Source organism: Amphiprion ocellaris, chromosome 3, assembly GCF_022539595.1.
Source record: "Amphiprion ocellaris isolate individual 3 ecotype Okinawa chromosome 3, ASM2253959v1, whole genome shotgun sequence".
Classification (NCBI taxonomy): Eukaryota; Metazoa; Chordata; class Actinopteri; family Pomacentridae; genus Amphiprion; species Amphiprion ocellaris.
Genome location: NC_072768.1, coordinates 39948615 through 39969639, shown reverse-complemented (window position 1 = coordinate 39969639; position 21025 = coordinate 39948615). Strand labels below are relative to the sequence as shown.

At 39.5% G+C, this 21025-nt stretch overlaps 1 protein-coding gene and 5 non-coding genes across 12 annotated transcripts in view; 1 reads left to right on the top strand and 5 right to left on the bottom strand.

Moving 5' to 3' along the window:
* Nucleotides 1-13397, bottom strand: part of arpin (actin related protein 2/3 complex inhibitor) — a 36217-nt gene extending 22820 nt beyond the window's left edge. For 3 of the 7 annotated variants that reach the window (XM_055009453.1, XM_023269268.3, XM_055009452.1), the window contains exons 1-8: nt 13296-13397; nt 12517-12645; nt 11269-11371; nt 10739-10824; nt 8952-9114; nt 4862-5044; nt 3606-3731; nt 3428-3498 (exon numbers count right to left, since the gene is read on the bottom strand). In XM_055009453.1, coding sequence (XP_054865428.1) covers nt 3428-3498; nt 3606-3731; nt 4862-5044; nt 8952-9114; nt 10739-10824; nt 11269-11371; nt 12517-12642 — 858 coding nt within the window. In that variant the 5' untranslated portion in view covers nt 12643-12645; nt 13296-13397. Of the gene's footprint in view, nt 1-3427; nt 3499-3605; nt 3732-4861; nt 5045-8951; nt 9115-10738; nt 10825-11260; nt 11372-12516; nt 12646-13295 lie in introns of those variants that run through there. The other 4 variants (XM_023269267.3, XM_055009455.1, XM_055009454.1 and 1 more) reach the window with 3 other exon arrangements.
* trnag-gcc (transfer RNA glycine (anticodon GCC)) lies at nt 79-149 on the top strand. Its single transcript has one exon. It is a non-coding gene; the product is annotated as a tRNA-Gly (tRNA).
* Nucleotides 1155-1225, bottom strand: trnag-gcc (transfer RNA glycine (anticodon GCC)). Its single transcript has one exon. It is a non-coding gene; the product is annotated as a tRNA-Gly (tRNA).
* trnag-gcc (transfer RNA glycine (anticodon GCC)) lies at nt 2233-2303 on the bottom strand. Its single transcript has one exon. It is a non-coding gene; the product is annotated as a tRNA-Gly (tRNA).
* Nucleotides 6355-6425, bottom strand: trnag-gcc (transfer RNA glycine (anticodon GCC)). The gene has a single exon. It is a non-coding gene; the product is annotated as a tRNA-Gly (tRNA).
* On the bottom strand, nt 10464-10535 carry trnap-cgg (transfer RNA proline (anticodon CGG)). Its single transcript has one exon. It is a non-coding gene; the product is annotated as a tRNA-Pro (tRNA).
* Nucleotides 13398-21025: the final 7628 nt, after the last annotated feature.

Sequence of the window (21025 nt, the reverse complement as noted above, 5' to 3'; positions counted from 1 at the left end):
GTGACCATTCTCTAGACGTCTTGCCTTCTGGCTGTCGTCTTCTGTCTAGAGCCTTTAGAAACAAAATCCAGTCACTCAGCATTGGTGGTTCAGTGGTAGAATTCTCGCCTGCCACGCGGGAGGCCCGGGTTCGATTCCCGGCCAATGCACTCAGTTTTAAGGACATATAGACACGACACGTCAACAATTAACCAAAAAATGTCATTTTACGAGCATCAGTAGATGTTCGGTAAAATGACATAAAAACAAAGTCTGCAAATGGTGTCAGAGTAACAGCAAAGAAAAACAATTACCACCAACACACAATTATCACACTTAAAGCTTTTAACCCAAATGACAACAAATTTCAATGACCAAAAATGATACACGCAATGTCCAACAGCCGCAAAAAGACAGAAAATTACCACAATAGCCCCAAAATAATACAAAACATCTTGAAATTGTCACAAAAATGCATAAAATTAGCACAAAAACAAATTAAGTTATGAAAAAATGTCAACAAATGGTAAAAAATTGACACAAAATGACCCCAAAATAACATAAAATGTTCTGAAATTGTCACAAAATTTGCACAAAAATGTATAAAATTACCACAAAAACTAATTAAATGACAAAATTACCACAAACACACAATTATCACACTTTCTTCAGATTTAACCCAAATGACAACAAATTTAAATGACCAAAAATGACACACAAGGTCTACTAACAGTCGCAAAAAGACAGAAAATCACCACCAGTAGACACACAATGACCACAAAGGACATATAATGTCTGCTAATGGTCACAAAATGACCCTAAATAACACAAAGTGCCCTGAAGTATTACAACAAAAACACACAGAACTAGCGCAAAAACAAATTCATTGATTACAAAATTCCACAAAATGTTAACAAATGGTCACAAAAAAGATATAAAATGACCCCAAAATTACATTATCATTATTTGTTGGTATAAAGCTGTAAAAGCTCCATCCAGGCTGGTCTAGTGTCTCCACAAAGGTCCTGTAGGTGTATATCTATGGATGGATCCATACTTCTACTAAAATCCAGTCTTTGGTCCACATTTGTCCAACTGCTGAGGCTCTAACATCAGTAGAATGTGATGTGTTAAAGACTGATCCTGTTTCTGTAGGATTCAGATAAAACTGTGAGTGCATTGGCTGGGAATCGAACCCAGGCCTCCCACGTGGCAGGCCAGAATTCTACCACTGAACCACCAATGCTGGATGAGTAACGCTAAAGACCTTATCTGGAAAAAATGTCAAGTTGGAACCACAGTGAAGGAGACAAGTTCCAGTTTTAAAACAACTAGATGGAATATATCATAAAAAGAACATATAATGCCCCAAAAAAATAGCCACAAAAACACACAAAAGGACCACAAAATGATGCAAAATGTCCTGAAATTGTCACAAAATTTGGACAAAAATGTATAAAATTACCACAAAAACTAAATGACGACAACATTGCACAAAATGTCACAAGTTGACCAAAAATGACGTGAAATTGTCTGAATATAAACCAAAAAGAAATTAAATGATGACAAAATGTCAACAAATTGCAATTGTCACAGTATGAGCACAAAAATGCATAAAATTACCAAAAAACTGACAAAATTACACAAAATGTCAAGAAATGGTCACAAATTGACCAATACAGACATAAAATGACCCCAAAATAACACAAAATGTCCTGAAATTGTCGAATTTGCATAAAAATGTATAAAATTGTCACAAAAACAAATTAAATGATGCCAAAATGTCAACAAAAGGTCACAAAGTGCACAAAGTTCTGCATAATGCATAATGTTGACATTGTGCATAAATTTGTCATCATTTAATGTGTTTTTGTGGTAATTTTATGCATTTTTGTTCAAGTTTGTGAAAATTTCAGGACATTTTGTGTTACTTTGGGATCATTTTATGTGTTTGTTGATCATTTTGCGATTATTTGTTGACATTTTGTGACCATTAGCAGACATTATATGTCCTTTGTGGTCATTGTGTGTCTACTTGTAATTTTCTGTCAATGTTCGTAGACATTGTGTGTCATTTTTGGTCAGTTAAATTTGTTGTAATTTGGATTAAAGTCTGATAATGATGTGTTCATGGTAATTTCGTCTTTTACGCTTAACTTGAAACCCTTTGTAGACACCATGATTGCTTTTATGGTAATTTTACAATCATGAGTGACTGCTTCTGTGGTCATTTAGTGTTCTTAAAACTGTGAATGCATTGGCCAGGAATCAAACCCGGGCCTCCCGCGTGGCAGGCGAGAACTCTACCACTGAACCACCAATGCTGCATGAGCAGCACTAAAGACCATATTTGGAAAAAATGTCAAGTTGGAACCACAGCGAAGGACACAGGCTTCAGTTGTAAAGAAACTAGAACATGATGAGAAAAATAAGGCCTGAAATTGTCACAAAATTAGCACAAAAATGCAGAAAATTAAGGGAAAAAACAAATTAAATGACAACAAAATTGCACAAAATGTCAATTAATGGAACCAGAATAACTCAAAAGATCTACTAATGATGACAAAATGACCACAAAGGACACATAATGTCACCAAGGGTTAGGGTTAAGGTTAGGGTTCGGAAAATAACCACATAAAGACGTTAAATAAAAACAAACAGATCAAATTACCAAAACCTCTACAAAGGGCATCAAAATGTCCACACAAACACATAAAATGACCACAAAATCACACAAATCATCCACAAATGGTCACAATTGACCATTGCGAGAACTTCAAACTCAAACTAAGTTCCTCAGAAAATGGCCGACTTCCTGTTTTCTGTTTAACCCTCCTGTTGTCTTCATTTACGGGCACTAAAAAATATTGTTTAATTGTCTGAAAAAAATCCGAAAATTCAGCAAAAAAAATCCCCAAATTTCTGAAAATTTGCAAGACCTTCAGGAAGAAAATTCCAATAATTCCTTTAAAGTTTCCCTAAAAAGTTTTATTCAAAAAAATCCCCCAAATTTGGCAAGAAAATTCCTGTAAATATTTTCCAAAAAATGAATAAAAATATTTAAAAAAATCCTAAAAATATCTAAAGTGATTCCATATATATCAGTAAAACTTCTAATATTTTCTTAAGAACATTCACAAAAAAATCAACCAAAGTCTGGCAAATTTCGCTGGATTTTGGTTGATTTTTATGTGAATGTTCTTAAGAAACATTTTTAACATTTCTTTTTTTCCACCAAAAAATGTTCAAAGATTTCCCAAAAATGTTGAAAATGTGGACATCAGAAGTTTCACTGTGAAAATCTTGGTTTTTTTTCCCACACTTTCAAACTTTAAAACGGGTCAATTTTGACTCGCAGGACGACACGAGGGATAAATGAAACTGATCCAAAAGAAATGATCAACAGCAGATGTGTTCTGAAGGAATTCTTGCAAATGGACGTTCTCACCTTCTGAGAAGATTCGTCGGGTTCGTTCTTTCGTGTCTCTGCTGATGTTGGACTTTCCTCTTCTTCAGGGCCTAGAATGAAACCAGACACCGTCACAGACCTTCTACGCCGACCGTTTTAGACCAGCAGCAGACTAAAATGTCAAACTTTCAAACACATAAAACCGTTATAAGTGCACCGATGGAGTAGCGTCCCAGCTGGATGTTGAGCCAGATGTTTCGGCGCTGAGTCCAACCTCCTGGAGCTTCGACCTCGTACAGACGCTCACGATGCTCCTCATGCTGCTGCAGGAACCTCTTGACCACTGAAAACACAAATAAAACAAAAACCTGTGCTGCAGGACCAGCATTTACCTGAAACCACCAGTAAGATAAAATTCGCCGAGGCTGCAGAGAAGTCAGGAAATGTGTTCATCTCTGGTGAATTATCAGAAAACACTGATCTGGGGTCAGTTTTTACCAGAACTCAGATGTGTTTTTCCTCCTAAATGTCATGGTTCTATCTGCTGGACTGATGAAGTTCTGAGGCACAGAAATGATGGAAAAAGTCCATTAAAAAGTGATAAATCTGGACCCACCTCTATGGACTTCAAGGACCCGGAATGTTCTAAGTGAGACTAAACTTAAAGACTGGAAGCAGGAAAGGAGAACGTCCCCTAGAGAAAGTTCTAGAGTAGACCTACCGACAACTGGAGAAAGTTCTAGAGTTGACCGACCGACAACTGGAGAAAGTTCTAGAGTAGACCTACCGACAACTGGAGAAAGTTATAGAGCAGACCTACTGACAACTGTAGAAAGTTCTAGAGTAGACCTACCGACAGTTGGAGAAAGTTCTAGAGTAGACCTACAGACAACTGGAGAAAGTTCTAGAGTAGACCTACTGACAACTTGAGAAAGTTCTAGAGTAGACCTACCGACAACTGGAGAAAGTTCTAGAGTAGACCTACTGACAGCTGGAGAAAGTTCTAGAGTAGACCTACAGACAACTGGAGAAAGTTCTAGCGTAGACCTACTGACAACTTGAGAAAGTTCTAGAGTAGACCTACAGACAACTGGAGAAAGTTCTAGAGTAGACCTACTGACAACTTCAGAAAGTTCTAGAGTAGACCTACTGACAACTGGAGAAAGTTCTAGAGTAGACCTACTGACAGCTGGAGAAAGTTCTAGAGTAGACCTAAAGACAACTGGAGAAAGTTCTAGAGTAGACCTACCGAGAACTGGAGAAAGTTCTAGAGCAGACCTACCCACAACTGTCCAGTTGTCGGTAGGTCTGCTCTAGAACTTTCTCCAGGGGACGTTCTCCTCTATGGACTTCAAGGACCTAGAACTCTGGAAATATTCCCAGTATGAAGGTAGAACTCTTGTCATTGATAAAGTTACTGGAGGTGAATTAACATTTCATTGACCCAGGATGACCCAGACTAGACCAGCCCACCTGCCACCATGCTGGCTGATAACGGAGAACTGATTCCCAGAAATTCCTCTGTGGGGAACATGGAGCAGAAATCCTGGACCATCTGGAGGCCGAATCCTCTCCTCCTGCAGCTCCTCCGGACCAGCAGAGTGTCCAGAACCGGCAGCAGGTAACAGCAGCTGCTCCAGGTGTCGCACAGGCTTCCTGGAACAGCAGCACTAGCTTCACTTTACTTTAAGACTTCCAAACTCACGAACTCAGTGATCAACTTCAGTGTCTTTAGCTGCTTCTCCACTGAAGAAACTTTCAAGGAACTCTGAGTTTCTACCACAGGATTCGGGTTCTAAGTGAAGCTCCAACAGAGTTTTACCCTCCAAACAGTGCCTGCTCAGATTCTCTGAAGGTTCAGGAGCTTTTGGTCTGTTGATTGGTGGGTTTGGGTTAAGTTTTGTTCCCTGTGCTTCAACACAACAACATTTAACCACAGAAGGAATCGTCCAGCGATCCACAAATGCTAATATTTAGTTAAGGTTGTTGTCACTTTGAAACTGAGCAACATCTCTGTGTGTTATTGACTTAAAGCTGTGAGTGCATTGGCCAGGAATCGAAGCCGGGCCTCCCACGTGGCAAGCGAGAATTCTACCACTGCACCACCAATGCTGGATAAGGAATATTAAAGACCATATGTGCAAAAATGAGAAATCAGAACCACAGAAGAGACAAGTTTTTGTTCCAAGCAACTAGACAGAATAGGACCGCAAAAAAGAACAAAATGTCTAGAAAATTATCACAAAAGACAAAAATGGGCTTAAAAAGGACACAAAATGTATACCAATGGTGACAACAAGACAGAAAATGATGCCTAAAGACAAACAATGATCACAAAGGGCAGAAAATGTTTACAAATGGTCCCAAAAAGACCACAGAAAGGCATAAAATAGTCACAAAAAAGATGCTAAATGACAACAAAGGACACACAATGTCTACAAATGGTCATTAAAGGACCAAAAAAACAAACAAAATGTGATTTTTGTACATTTTATATGTATTTTATACATTTTTGTGCAAATTTTGTGACAATTTCAGGACATTTTGTGTCTTTTTTTGGTCAATTTCTGACCATTTGTTGACATTTTGTGTAATTTTGTCATCATTTAATTTGCCTTGTGGTATTTTTTATGCATTTTTGTGCAAATTTTATGACAATTTAAGGATTTGTGTTATTTTAGGGTCATTTTGTGACCATTAGCAGACATTGTATGTCCTTTGTGGTCATTGTGTATCTATTTGTGGTGTTTTGTGAGTGTTGGTAGACATTGTGTGTCATTTTTGGTCATTTCAATTTGTTGCTATTTGGGTTAATGTCTGAAGAAAGAGTAATAATTGCATGCTTGTGGTATTTTGTCTTTTGCAGTTATTCAGACAGCATTTGTAGACTTTATGTTTGTTTTTATGTCATTTCATGACCAATAGTAGATGATTGTGCCGTTATTTTGTGCTCCTAAAACTGTGAGTGCATTGGCCGGGAATCGAACCTGGGACTCCCGCGTGGCAGACGAGAATTCTACCGCTGAACCACCAATGCTGAATGAGAAACATTAAAGACCATATTTGGAAAAATGTGAAATCAGAACCACAGACAAGAAATTTTTGTTACAAGTAACTAGACAGAATATGACCGCAAAAAAGAACAAATGTCCAGATAATTATGACAAATGACCACAAAAAGACAAAAATGGGCTTAAAAAGGACACAAAATGTCTACTGATGGTCACAAAAAGACAGAAAATGATGCCTTAAGACAAACAATGACCACGAAGGGCAGAAAATGTTTACAAATGGTCCCAAAAAGACCACAGAAAGGCATAAAATAGTCACAAAAAGATGCAAAATTACAACAAAAGACACACAATATCTCCTAATGGTCACAAAACAACCAAACAACAACATAAAATGACCAGCCTTTCTTTAGTCTGACACAGTTAAACTTTGAACAGACGACAGTTGATAGATGAAAACTTTTTGTTCGTATGCCGAGGACTCATATAGGAACTATAAAGAATGCAAAACTATTTCAGAAGTCGTATCTGGAAAACTTATCATCAGAGTAAATGAAATTACTTCACCTCTGATGTACAAAACCAGGCACAGATTTTAGTTTATATGCAAGCAACAAAAGTGAAGGAACCTTTAAGTGTCTTTTAAAGATCTGGGACGTTAGTCTCCAGGTTTACCTCAGATTAACTGCTGACACTGAACCTGTTTTTGGTGGACATCATTCTCAAAACAACACAAGTGATTTCACATATGGAGGCTGCAGATCAACCAATTCTTATACAAAGTTTAAAAGAAACACAGCGTACCAAAGGAGGAACTTTTTACTGAGAAAAATAACCTCCCTAGAGCTTCATTCACGGAGGTGGGAACACAAAGAAAGGACTAAAGGAAGCTTTTAGTTGTTGGACTTTAGTCTCTGGAGCTAAAACTTCTGTGGAAATTCCATTGAGCTTTTTCAGACCATTGTTTTCATCAAACTCACAGCTGTTTTGAATAAAACCCAGTAAACTGATCTGTGCTGCACCACATGATCAGCAGCAGTTAGCATCCAGGCCTGTATTTATTCTTCTTTTGTAGCTCAACGCTCCACTACATGCATGTATAAAGTCTGTCTACTGCTGGGTGCTGAGCAGTCGGTTTATCAGAGATTCAAGACACAAAAATGAGTCTGACGGAAGCCGTGTGAGCAAAACACAAAACAACTACAAAGAGACATGAAACTGCAAAGAGACAAAGCTACAAATAAAAACAAACAACTATAAAGAGACACAAAACTAGAGACAAAAGTGTAAAGACACACAAAACAGCTACAAAGACACATCAAACTACAAAGAGGCAAAACTGCAAAGAGGCACAATACAACTACAAAGAAACACAAAACTGCAGAAACAAAACTGCAAGGAGGCACAAAACAACTACAAAGAGACAAAGACACTAAGAAAAACAATACAATTACAAAGAGACAAAACTGCAAAAAGACAAAGCTACAAAGAAAAACAAAACAACTACAAAGAGACATGACACTGCAACACAAAATTGCAAAGTGGCACAAATACAACTACAAAGAGACAAAACTGCAAAAAGACAAAGCTACAAAGAAAAAACAAAACAGCTACAAAGGGATAAAACTGTGAAGAGACAAAGCTACAAAGAAAAAACAAAACAGCTACAAAGGGATAAAACTGTGACGAGACAAAGCTACAAAGAAAAAATAACTACAAAGAGACATGATACTGCAAAGAGACACAATACAACTGCAAAGAGACGACACTGCAAAAAGACAAAGCAACAAAGAGGCACAAAACAACTACAAAGAGACATGGAACTGCAAAGAGACAAAACTGCAAAGAGGCACAACTACAAAGTAATGACACTGCAAAAAGACAACGCTACAAAGCAAAACAACTGCGAGACAAAACTGCAAAGAGACAAAACTGCAGAGGCACACAACTATAAAGAGACACAAAACTTCAAAAAGACAAAACTGCAAAGAGACGCAAAAACAACTACAAAGAGACAAAACAGCAAAAAGATAAAGCTACAAAGAAAAACAAAACAACTACACAGACACATGAAACTTCAAAGAGACAAACCTGCAAAGAGGCACCAAACAACCACAAAGAGACAAAGAGACGACGACACAAGAACAACTACGACTTATTTTACACAGTAAAATTGTCAAAATTCTGAGGAAACATCAGATTAAAAATGTTAAAAGAAACAGTGAAAATTATAAATGAAAATTTACATTAACAAAAGGTGAGTTAAGAAGTAGAATATTTGAAAACAGTGGAACCAGCGAATGAACTAAAACATCTGCAGATGTGGGTGATAAATGCTACTGAACTAAAGTGTTACTGAGGCTTTAAGTGGCGGTTAATCTCTGTAATTTTGCTCCAAAAGGTACAAACATGAACTTAACTCTGGTTTTCATTTTGCATTACGCAGCTTTCTCTTCCTTCCACATGTGAGTGAATTCTCCTGCTGCTGTTCACAGCAGTAAAGATCCTCTGCAGACACGTTTACGGAGCAGTTTTTCCGGTTCTTCGCCCACCTTTGTGTTTGACGCTGTAGAAGCCGAGCGCCTGGCCGTCCCTCCACAGCAGTTTGCAGCTCTCAGTGCGAGGATGAAGCCGGAACAAATCCTCCCCCGCTGAAGGTTTGTCCAGCAGCCGACTGAGCAGAAACACCATCACCCTCTCCGCCATCGACTCCACCTGAACACAACCGGCACAGACTCACTTCTGTTTCAAACGTTGTGTTATTTCTGTGAGTTTAGTCACACGAGGCCAGTAAAGTTTCACTTCTGGAAACTCCTTCATCATGAGACAGTGTCAGAACTACATGCAAGTCAACACAATATCATGTTTAACACATGAAGTCTGATAGTTTTATTGTACAGCTGTGTGTTATCGATAATCAGCTGCATTGATCAGTAAAATAAATACAATAACGTACGTTTAACAGTTTTCTACCAGCATTCCTGTCTGACATCATTTCCTGTAGCAGCTTTTTACCGCCATAAATTTTTATGTTCCTCGTTGTTCTCATTAAAACAACCTGTTCACACAAAAAAAACAAAAATGGCAAAAAATGATGCCAAATTTAACACAAAAATAATACCAAAATAACAAAACAATGCTTAAATAACACAAGAATGACACAGAAAGACACAAAAGGATCCTTAAATAACACAAAAATGGCACAAAAAGACAAAAATGACACAAAAGCATGCTTAAATAACTCAAAAATTACACAGAAAGAGACAAAACGATGCTAAAATAACACAAAAATAACACAAAATGATGCTAAAATACACAAAAAGCGCACAAAAAGACAAAAATGACACAAAAGCCTGTTTAAATAACTCAAAACTTACACAGAAAGAGACAAAACGATGCTAAAATAACACAAAAATAACAGAAAACGATGCTAAAATAACACAAAAATAACAGAAAACAATGCTAAAATAACACAAAAATAACACAAAACGATGCTAAAATAACACAAAAATCACACAAAAAGACAAAAATGACACAAAACGATGCTGAAAATAACACAAAAAATGACGTAAAAGACACAAAAATGATGGGTCCATTTGTGCGGAAAACGAGTCAAATGAAGAGTTAGTGTTGGGTTTTATTTCAGTCTGTGTTTTAACATGAGGGACTTTCAGTCAGGAGCTTGTGAGGATCAGAGTTTAGGAACATATTTTGGGGCTTCAGTCAATGTTTTATTTTCTGTTTAGACACTAAAACTATTTGACTCGGGTTAAGAAAACTTGTTTTAGTTCGGTGAATTTCGCACAAATTCTGCACTGTACAGTTTAGTAGACAGAACTTACCCTTATTTAAAACAAAGGCTTGGTTAGTCGGCTTATTTCTATGAATTTACTACTGTGAAGCCAGCAAACATTATCTGTGGCATATCAATGTAATTTTTGGCTACAAGTTTTTGATATTCCCACCATTGAACTTATTTTTTTTATCTCAAACTATTTTAAACCGTCTATTGGCAGCTGAATAATCAGTGCAACTGCTCAAAATGCACCACGTCTTCTTTTCAAGGGCTTGTCCGGGATTTGAACCCAGGACCTCTCGCACCCGAAGCGAGAATCATATCCCTAGACCAACAAGCCTCCTTAAAGGAACACATTTAATGTCCTCATTTGACTTTATCCAGCATTCTACGTATCAACAGTGTTAGAATTCAGTTTAACATCAGATCAACAGAGGACATGTGAACCTCACGAGAGAACAAAGTTCACTGAATGTAGAGAAAGACTAACTTTATTTTGTTCAAACCTGTGACTCATAATCAGACGTGATGAAGCCGACTCACCGACATCAGGCCGTTCCTGGATTTACTGCACGTCTGCAGGGCGTCGTCCAAACTCCACCACCTGTCGTGCAGGTAAACAGCCACCACTGGAGGGAAACAGCAGAGCTTTAGACTGTGATGTGAAGCTTCTGAACAGAGCTAAGAGCTTCGATCAGAACCTTGAGTTGGATCATCAGCTGTGTTTTTATTGTGTTTAGATCAGAACCTTGAGTTGGATCATCAGCTGTGTTTTTATTGTGTTTAGATCAGAACCTTGAGTTGGATCATCAGGTGTGTTTTTATTGTGTTTACATCAGAACCTTGTGGTGGATCATCAGGAGTGTTTTTATTGTGTTTACATCAGAACCTTGTGGTGGATCATCAGCTGTGTTTTATGTTTAGATCAGAACCTTGAGTTGGATCATCAGGTGTGTTTTTATTGTGTTTACATCAGAACCTTGTGCTGGATCATCAGGTGTGTTTTTATTGTGTTTACATCAGAACCTTGTGCTGGATCATCAGGTGTTTTTTTATTGTGTTTACATCAGAACCTTGTGCTGGATCATCAGGTGGATGAAGCCCCAGTAGAACACAGGGATTCTGGTCGTCCTCAAACAGCTGCAGCTGCCTGATATTAGCTGCTTTTATCTCCACCTGAGCAGAGACGAAGAAGAAAGAACGACGGAAAATCACCTCCAGCATCAACTTATCTCTGGTCAAAGTTGCTAAACTAAAAGTTAATTAAGAACACATATATACAGATATTAGATGAAGAAAACTATTATGTATAAGAAAATATAAGCAGCAAAGCATCACTTTTAAGACGAGAGCTGCAACAATTAGTCGATTAATGAGTTCGGTGACGAAGAGAAACCAAACCAGTAGATCATTCATCAAGCAAAATGTGGAACATTTAACGGATTTTAGATTCTTGAATTCCACAATTTGCTGATTGTTCAGGTTTCACATCATAGACATTTGAAGGGAATTTTATTTTGTTTCATATTTATTATTATTATTATTATTATTATTATTATTATTATTATTATTATTACTATTATTAGTTAATTAGGCAGAAAACACAAGTGCACGAGTTGTATTTCATGTTGTTTACACCAAAACGATCAACAGATTATCTGAACAAATCATAAAAAGATTCATCAGCAGTGCAGAATAAAAATGTGCCCTCTTTATTAAACATAAGAAAGTGTTTAATTTGTGAAAACAGTGTGTATTAGTAGGAGCTTTACTGTCATTATATTGAGGTCAGACAACAGAAAAACAAAATGAGGACAGAGCTGCTGAGGCATAAAAACATTTAAGACGATTAAAAAGACAAACAGAACATCAGATTTATATAAAAGCAAAATAAAAACAGAATAGAAAACAGTTAGCTTTATTTTCTTTACAGAAGCTGATGCTACAGTCCTGAATGATTCATGAATTACCATTAATCTGCATTTTTTTTGCCTGTTTTTTTCCAAAAGTAAGAATGAAAATAACAAAAAATAAATCTTTGGACATATTTATTTGCTGCCATGATGATTTTTGTGGTTATTTTGTGTCTCTCTTGTGTTTTTGAGTGGTGGTTGTTTTTGTTGTGATTTTATGTCAGGTTTTGTGTCTCTTCGTGGTGGTTTTGTGTCTTCTGGTTTGTGGCTGTACCACGTGTCTTAAAATAATCCTTAAACTGATGGACTATAGCAGGTGATTCATTTAATAGTTAAGCTAATGATTGACGACTGATCAATAAATCAAACTGATTGTGTAAACGACACTTTAGCAGAAGTCCTTGGTACCTTTGAGGTGTGTCCTGAGTAGAACCACTTGTTGGTTTCTGGTTCTGACTCCACAGCTGACAGGTAGAGCCCAGAAGCAGATGTGAGATGAGTTTCATCCACATCTGGCAGGTCGGCAGGAAACATCACCTGTCAGGGTAAGTACAGGTGTTCTCAGGTGTAGTGACACTTTTATAAAAGGCTTAAAAACACAAACAGGCAATAAATATGATCCTCCAGTTAGTACACACGTGGTGTTTTAATAAACAATTACTGTCTGTGTTTTCTAACGGAGCTCCACCTGATTACGTTCAAATTTGGGCCCATTTAAAGCTGAACTGTTTCCTCATGACTCCAGTGATGAATCAGAAGATAATCTCTGATCTCTGCTCAGCTGTTAGCTCCTGGTGATAAAATCGGCACTTAAGTTTCGGGAATTAACGCAGGTTTCAGTTAAATATTAACTGTGAGGAGACGCGGTTACATAAGTTGCAGGCGTTAAAAAACACTTTGAGTTAATTAAAAAGCGATATTTTTACTTGTAGTAACTTCAGTGTTTAATTAAAAGCTTCTGAAAGACGCTAGTTCAGTTATTTTCAGGTGTTTTGAATCGTTTCGTTCCAGATATGAGACACACCGGCGCCGTTACAGCTGCTGAACTTTGGACTGTTAGCTTACGATGCTAACAACAACAACAGAACAACTGTTAGCCTCGTTAGCTTCATTAGCTTCGTTAGCTTCATTAGATTCATTAGCTTCATTAGCTTCATTAGCTTCATACCGGTAAACAGTGAACTTACTGTATGTTGACATCTGAAGCTCTGTTCGCTGCCTGGAACTTTCTCAATTAACTCTGACTTCACCTTAAGCCGTTTTTAGTTGACCTGCAGCGCCACCGTCCGACCGCAAACAGACACTGCCGCAAAGACCGGAAGTGCATTTCAACATAAAGGCCCACAAAACCCTAAAACGTAAAATATCGTCCATAAAATGTTTCATTTTTTATTGATTTATTATTTTCCACAATGATTTTATAAATTACATAAAATGTAGGTGTGTTTTCAAATACATTACTGGTTATTATTATTATTATATCATCACTATTATGATTATTAGCTTTAAATAAATAAATAAATAAATAAATACATTTTTACTGAACTTCAAAAACAAATGCTAAAGAAATAAATTAATCAATATAACTGAATAATAACATATAGAAATTCTAAAACATTTGGCTCTCATCTAAGTGTGATTTTATTTTTGACTTTTACTGTCGTCTCTTATTTTATGATCGTTCTTAATATTTTAAACACCTCTTTTTTACACTTTTTAAAATTTCGTTATTTTCAGCACTAATGTGAGGATACAATAATGAATGTATTGATTTAGTGATTTTAAAATACTACTAGTATACTGCTAATCCTACTACTCCCACTGCAACAACGGCGAGAAAAATATTAATATATATTTTAATATTGATAACTTAATTAAAAATAACATTTGGCTGTCATTTAAGTGTGTTTTTATTTTGGCTTGACTTTACTGCCATTTCTTATTCTTTTTGTTCTATTTTTCCTTTATTGTTCTAGTTATTTTTACATGCACTTTTAGTTACACCTTTTCCCCCCAGCTCTTCTCATCTAATGGCCCATTAATGACAAGACACCTGTGTCCAGGGCTCCGTTTCACGAAGCAGGTTCAACAATCTCTGAGTGTAACCGGGGTGAAAGTAGATTTTTTTTTTTGCTGGTACTGTAGATAAATTGAAAAATCATGATATATATATATATATATATATATATATATATATATATAAAATAAATAAATAAATAATTTTTTTTATTATTATAATTTTAATTCATCAAATACATTTATTGATTTAAAAAGTCTAGTCAGTTATGTAAACAGGCTTTTATTTGTAGTGCAACAATGCAACAATGTAAACAACATGAAAATGTATAAACTGTGAATGGAAGAACTAACTTGAAAAAGAACAACATACTTAAAATAATCTGAAGCTTACAACATATCCCAAAGTGGGCTAAAATAGTCATCTTCTGTAGGGTCATTGCAGGCCATGCCACTTGTTGCATGAGCTGCTCTTCTGCCTTTCCCCAGCCAAGTTTTCACATAGGGCAGTGGATCCCATTTCTTGCAGGGGGGGCCCACAGAACTAATGAGCAATAGATTGGATGCATTCACTGTTGTCAGACGTCCTCTGTATTCAGTCAGGATGTTGTTCATTGTGCTGAAACCACGCTCACAATCTGCATTACTTGCAGAGAGGGTGTTCACTGCTGTGAACAACTTCTTCAACTTGTCAGGGATGCTTCTGCCACCACTCGCTTTGTATTCAATGAATCCAATATGTGTCTCCTTGTCATTAATGCTTAGGACATCACATAAACCTTTGACTTCCTCTTCTCCATAGTGAGGATTGTCTTGCACCCAACTGTCTGGGTTGAGGACTGCCATCTGATTGATCAGACTGTTGTAAGCCTCTTTGCGGCTAGTTACCACACTGCTCTGTGCTCTGTTTGCTGTCGTTGTAAATAATCTTTGCTTCATATTTTCAACAACTGCATGTATAAACTGAACAGAATCAATGATGGGGGACTTTCCCACTCTCAGTTGTTCCCCCTTGAAAATCATCTTCTGCTCACTCTGGACTGCTTCCACTGTATGTTTCCCTGGGTAGTCACACAGGCTCTCAATGCGCTGCACATAGATGGTCATCATCTCATGGGCCTTAGGGATTGTGGTCTTCCTGCTCTGAAGTATTTCAGACAAGTTTTTCAGCTCTGTCAGAATATCCACCATCAGTGCCAGACTTTTGACAAAACTGACAGAGCACAACTTGGATAACAATCCACTAAATTTGGCTCTTTCCTTACTGTCTCTGCTGTGGTCCTCTGATGCCTCACGAAAATGTTGTGCCAAGGCTGGGTATGATTGCCACACTGCACTGACTGCTCTCCATGAAGAAGCCACCCAGCGAACAGTAAACACTTTCCCTATTCTTCTGAGGGTGATGTGTAGATTGTGGGCACATTCGCTCAGCTCTCTCGTGTTTTTAGGAGACTGGCTGTACAGGGCATACAGTGAATCCAGGAAAGCATGAAAGTCCTTTGTTCCTCCTGTTTTATCAAGTGCTTGGTCCACAGCAACCTCTAACCTATGGTTAAGGCAGTGCCACAGCACAATAGATGGAAAGTCATCCTTGAGTAGCTTTCCGACTCCAGACTTCACTCCCAGCATCACACTTGCTCCATCACTACAAAATCCAATTAACTGTTCTTGCAGCAGTTGAGAGCTTAAACCATTTTTTTGCAAGCAGGTTAGGAGTTTCTCTTTGATGTGAGCTGCATTCAAACTATCCAACTCAACCAGCTCCAGTGGGAAAGCTATTGGCTCCATGGCTCCATCAACACTAGCCTTAAGAAACACAATCAGCGTGGACTTGTTTCCAACTGTAGTGGATTCATCTGCCAGTATGGTGATTTTACTCTTATTTTTGATAATCTTTTTCAAGATCTCATTTTTCATCTGTGAAGCCACATGATCCACAATGTCCACACAGACAGTTTTGCTGTGTAAAACACGGCCTAAATTCATTGAGTTTGCCTCCTGCAGGTCTATCAAACTTTCAAAATCAGTGAAAGGTTTGTTAGATTTGGCCACATAATCAGCTGTTCTGAAGACTCTGGCAGTTGTCTCAAAGGCAAATTCCTGACTTGTGGCATTTATATTCATCAATATGTCTTTCTTTGCTGTTTGCAGTATTTTATCTGCCTCTTTGTGTGCAAGGGAGTTTTTGTGCTCATGTATTTTTTTCCTTAGCGATGTAAGCTGAATTTCCCTTGTTTGTCCAAATGAACATATTTTTCCCTCAGCCCAATTAGCAGCAATATTCACACCACGGGAGGACATGACACCAAGGTCTTTAACATTGTGGCATAATGTGCAACCAAGCATTCCATTTTTAGCAAAGAGCCATTCATTTTCATCCTTGAACTGGTGGTATTGTTCCTTAGTCCATATAGATGGATAGTTGGATGTGGCATCACCTGGGCTTGCCTCTGATTCTGCTGCTGCTGCTGGCTCTCTTCTGTTGTCCTCATTGTCCTCATCCTGAATCTGATCTATTTGACTCACATCTTCTCTGGGATTTTTCTTTGGCTGCACATATTCATTTTCAGTAGAAATCTTCCGCTTAAATATTTGATCAATTTTTCTCTGCATCTTTATTTCTTTTTGTCTTTCTTTCTATCTTTCTTTCTTTCTCTCTAGTTTTGATCCTCGCAAAGTATCAAAAATTCGTCTTTTAAATTACCCTATCAAAACATACACATTTATTTGTCATTTCATTTAATATTTGCATTGACCCGCTTTCAAATTTATTGTGTGAATGATTGGTTTTGACAGAAGCAAGTGTCCCCGAACATCAAATCAAACGCACCCCTTTGCAGACCGCGCATGCTCAATTCGCTCTCGGCTACTCGGCTTAGAGTAAAGGAAAAGTTTCGCCGGGTTTGGCTTTTCGGCTTTTCGCCTCACACTCTCGTGTGTGAGCGAGACAGACGCCCACGGAGAATGAACGCTTTGTCATGGCTTATTATCCTACGGTTGCAAGCAAAAATAATCTCGTGTTTGAAATCTACGTAGGAAATAAAGTGCTTAATGTTTTAGGCTTCATGCTTTAGCATCATTTTTTTGTGTTCACGAGTACGATTCGCACGGGTCGCGGGATCCGCGGCCGGTTCACTGTTTGAGCTGGCAGCTCATCTCCCGTGATCTCCGTACCACGCCGTTCCGGGACCTAAACTCTTACCGGAACGCCGTTCCGGACCGTACCGGCTTACTTTCACCCCTGAACCATAGAGTAAAGAATTTATCCTAGTTTTATGTGAGCATTATCATTATTATTTTGTTTTACGTTTTTATGCTCTTTTACATCTTCTTAATTTTTTAGTGGATCTGCTGTCTGCTATATTTTTACTGTCATTCTTTAATATATTTTCATTTGTTTTGATGTCAGACACACGAGAGCTCTATTGATTTTTAGTAAAGTCACCCTCATTCATACAACACATCAAAAACAAAAAACAAATGTGCCAAAGTGTTTTCCTGCAGACAAATCAGATGGTTTGACAAATGAAATGAAGCAGTTTAAATGTTGAGGCTCAGACCCTACAGTATTACTAATCCTAGAGAGAAAGCTGACATGTTTAAATATGAAGCTTTAGACTCAACAGTGTTAGAAATGATGGAGATTAATCAGACTAATTTAAATATTAAGGCAAAGAGCCTCCAGTATGATGAACTATAGCGATGAACACATTTAGAACTAAAGTATTTATGAACCCCGAGGCATCAAGTTTAAAAAGTTACACCTTAAAGACTAAATGTCCCAGTAAGGAAAGTGCGACAAGAATAGATTTTTATTTTTGTCCAATATAAATATTTTAGATTATTTTTCCTCCACTTTCACTGAGTTCTGTTTCTTTCACCAGAATTCCTCCTGACAGTCATGACTAAATATCCATTAATTATCAGGATCAGAGCCCTTTAAGTGGCTGTTATTTTACCTGAGGACACTGCTGGTTTATCCACAATCACTTTAAAAATGAAATATTTGGATGTGCTAAAAGGTAAAATACCAACATTTCCTGCTGTGAAAATGATTGTGAATCAGTGTTGAGTCAATAATGATCGGCTGCTTCTCCACATTACAAGGAGTCAGCTGAGGAGGTTCAGGATCTGTGGAGGATGTGGACTTGATGCCTCCCAGTTCAGGGCTTTTAGGCTCCTACAGCAGGGACCAGACCTCGGGCCAAACCCAGGACCATTGGAGAGATGATGTGTGTCAGCTGGGTTGGACACGACTCTGTGGCCTTGAAGAAGTGGAGGTGGTTCCAGGGGAGAAGGAGATGTGAGCCATGTAAAGACTGCTGAAGCCACGACCCAGATGCAGGGACAGGAAATGAACGCTTGGACGGATATTCAACCAGCGTTGTTGTTGTGAACAAAGGAAAACGGGTCTGACATGAACCACAAAGATGGACGCTGAGTGAAGGACAGAGAGCATGTTTCCAGCTCTTGGTCCTCTTTCAGACGTCCTCTCCAGACCTCTGCAGAGTGGATCCAACATCTGGGTAGATTTGAAGAAACTACGCTGACTTTTGACCCATTTAAAGGCTTTTATTTTTTAATCATATCAGATATTAGAGGTGACTTTACCAAAATAAAATCCTTTAAACTTTCTGATGAAGTCAGAAAATTCTAACAATTTCACTGTTTTGGTTCATAATGAGACCATTCAGTTTGATGAGGGTCAGATTATTGACTAGTTGATAATGAGCAGAGAGCAGCAGTGCAGGAGGCAGCAGCAGCAGCTGTGATTGGACCAGAACCCGACCTCTGATCCATCATGGCAGCAGCAGCAGCTGTGATTGGACCAGAACCCGACCTCTGATCCATCATGGCAGCAGCAGCAGCTGTGATTGGACCAGAACCCGACCTCTGATCCATCATGGCAACAGCAGCTGTGATTGGACCAGAACCTGAACTCTGATCCATCATGGCAGCAGCAGCAGCTGTGATTGGACCAGAACCCGACCTCTGATCCATCATGGCAACAGCAGCTGTGATTGGACCAGAACCTGAACTCTGATCCATCATGGCAGCAGCAGCAGCTGTGATTGGACCAGAACCTGACCTCTGATCCATCATGGCAGCAGCAGCAGCTGTGATTGGACCAGAACCTGACCTCTGATCCATCATGGCAACAGCAGCTGTGATTGGACCAGAACCTGAACTCTGATCCATCATGGCAGCAGCAGCAGCTGTGATTGGACCAGAACCTGACCTCTGATCCATCATGGCAGCAGTAGCTGTGATTGGACCAGAACCTGACCTCTGATCCATCATGGCAACAGCAGCTGTGATTGGACCAGAACCTGACCTCTGATCCATCATGGCAGCAGCAGCTGTGATTGGACCAGAACCCGACCTCTGATCCATCATGGCAGCAGCAGCTGTGATTGGACCAGAACCCGACCTCTGATCCATCATGGCAGCAGCAGCTGTGATTGGACCAGAACCCGACCTCTGATCCATCATGGCAGCAGCAGCAGCTGTGATTGGACCAGAACCCGACCTCTGATCCATCATGGCAACAGCAGCTGTGATTGGACCAGAACCCGACCTCTGATCCATCATGGCAGCAGCAGCAGCTGTGATTGGACCAGAACCCGACCTCTGATCCATCATGGCAGCAGCAGCTGTGATTGGACCAGAACCTGACCTCTGATCCATCATGGCAGCAGCAGCAGCTGTGATTGGACCAGAACCTGACCTCTGATCCATCATGGCAGCAGCAGCTGTGATTGGACCAGAACCCGACCTCTGATCCATCATGGCAGCAGCAGCAGCTGTGATTGGACCAGAACCTGACCTCTGATCCATCATGGCAGCAGCAGCAGCTGTGATTGGACCAGAACCTGACCTCTGATCCATCATGGCAGCAGCAGCAGCTGTGATTGGACCAGAACCCGACCTCTGATCCATCATGGCAGCAGCAGCAGCTGTGATTGGACCAGAACCCGACCTCTGATCCATCATGGCAGCAGCAGCAGCTGTGATTGGACCAGAACCTGACCTCTGATCCATCATGGCAGCAGCAGCAGCTGTGATTGGACCAGAACCTGACCTCTGATCCATCATGGCAGCAGCAGCTGTGATTGGACCAGAACCCGACCTCTGATCCATCATGGCAGCAGCAGCAGCTGTGATTGGACCAGAACCCGACCTCTGATCCATCATGGCAACAGCAGCTGTGATTGGACCAGAACCCGACCTCTGATCCATCATGGCAGCAGCAGCAGCTGTGATTGGACCAGAACCTGACCTCTGATCCATCATGGCAGCAGCAGCAGCTGTGATTGGACCAGAACCCGACCTCTGATCCATCATGGCAGCAGCAGCAGCTGTGATTGGACCAGAACCCGACCTCTGATCCATCATGGCAACAGCAGCTGTGATTGGACCAGAACCTGAACTCTGATCCATCATGGCAGCAGCAGCAGCTGTGATTGGACCAGAACCTGACCTCTGATCCATCATGGCAGCAGCAGCAGCTGTGATTGGACCAGAACCTGACCTCTGATCCATCATGGCAACAGCAGCTGTGATTGGACCAGAACCCGACCTCTGATCCATCATGGCAGCAGCAGCAGCTGTGATTGGACCAGAACCTGACCTCTGATCCATCATGGCAGCAGTAGCTGTGATTGGACCAGAACCCGACCTCTGATCCATCATGGCAGCAGCAGCAGCTGTGATTGGACCAGAACCTGACCTCTGATCCATCATGGCAGCAGCAGCAGCTGTGATTGGACCAGAACCTGAACTCTGATCCATCATGGCAGCAGCAGCTCGTCCACATGGATCGTTCTACCTCAATTCACCAAATGTTCCACATCTGAGCGTCTCCAACTTGACTGATGTGTTTTTAAGGTGTGAATATTGA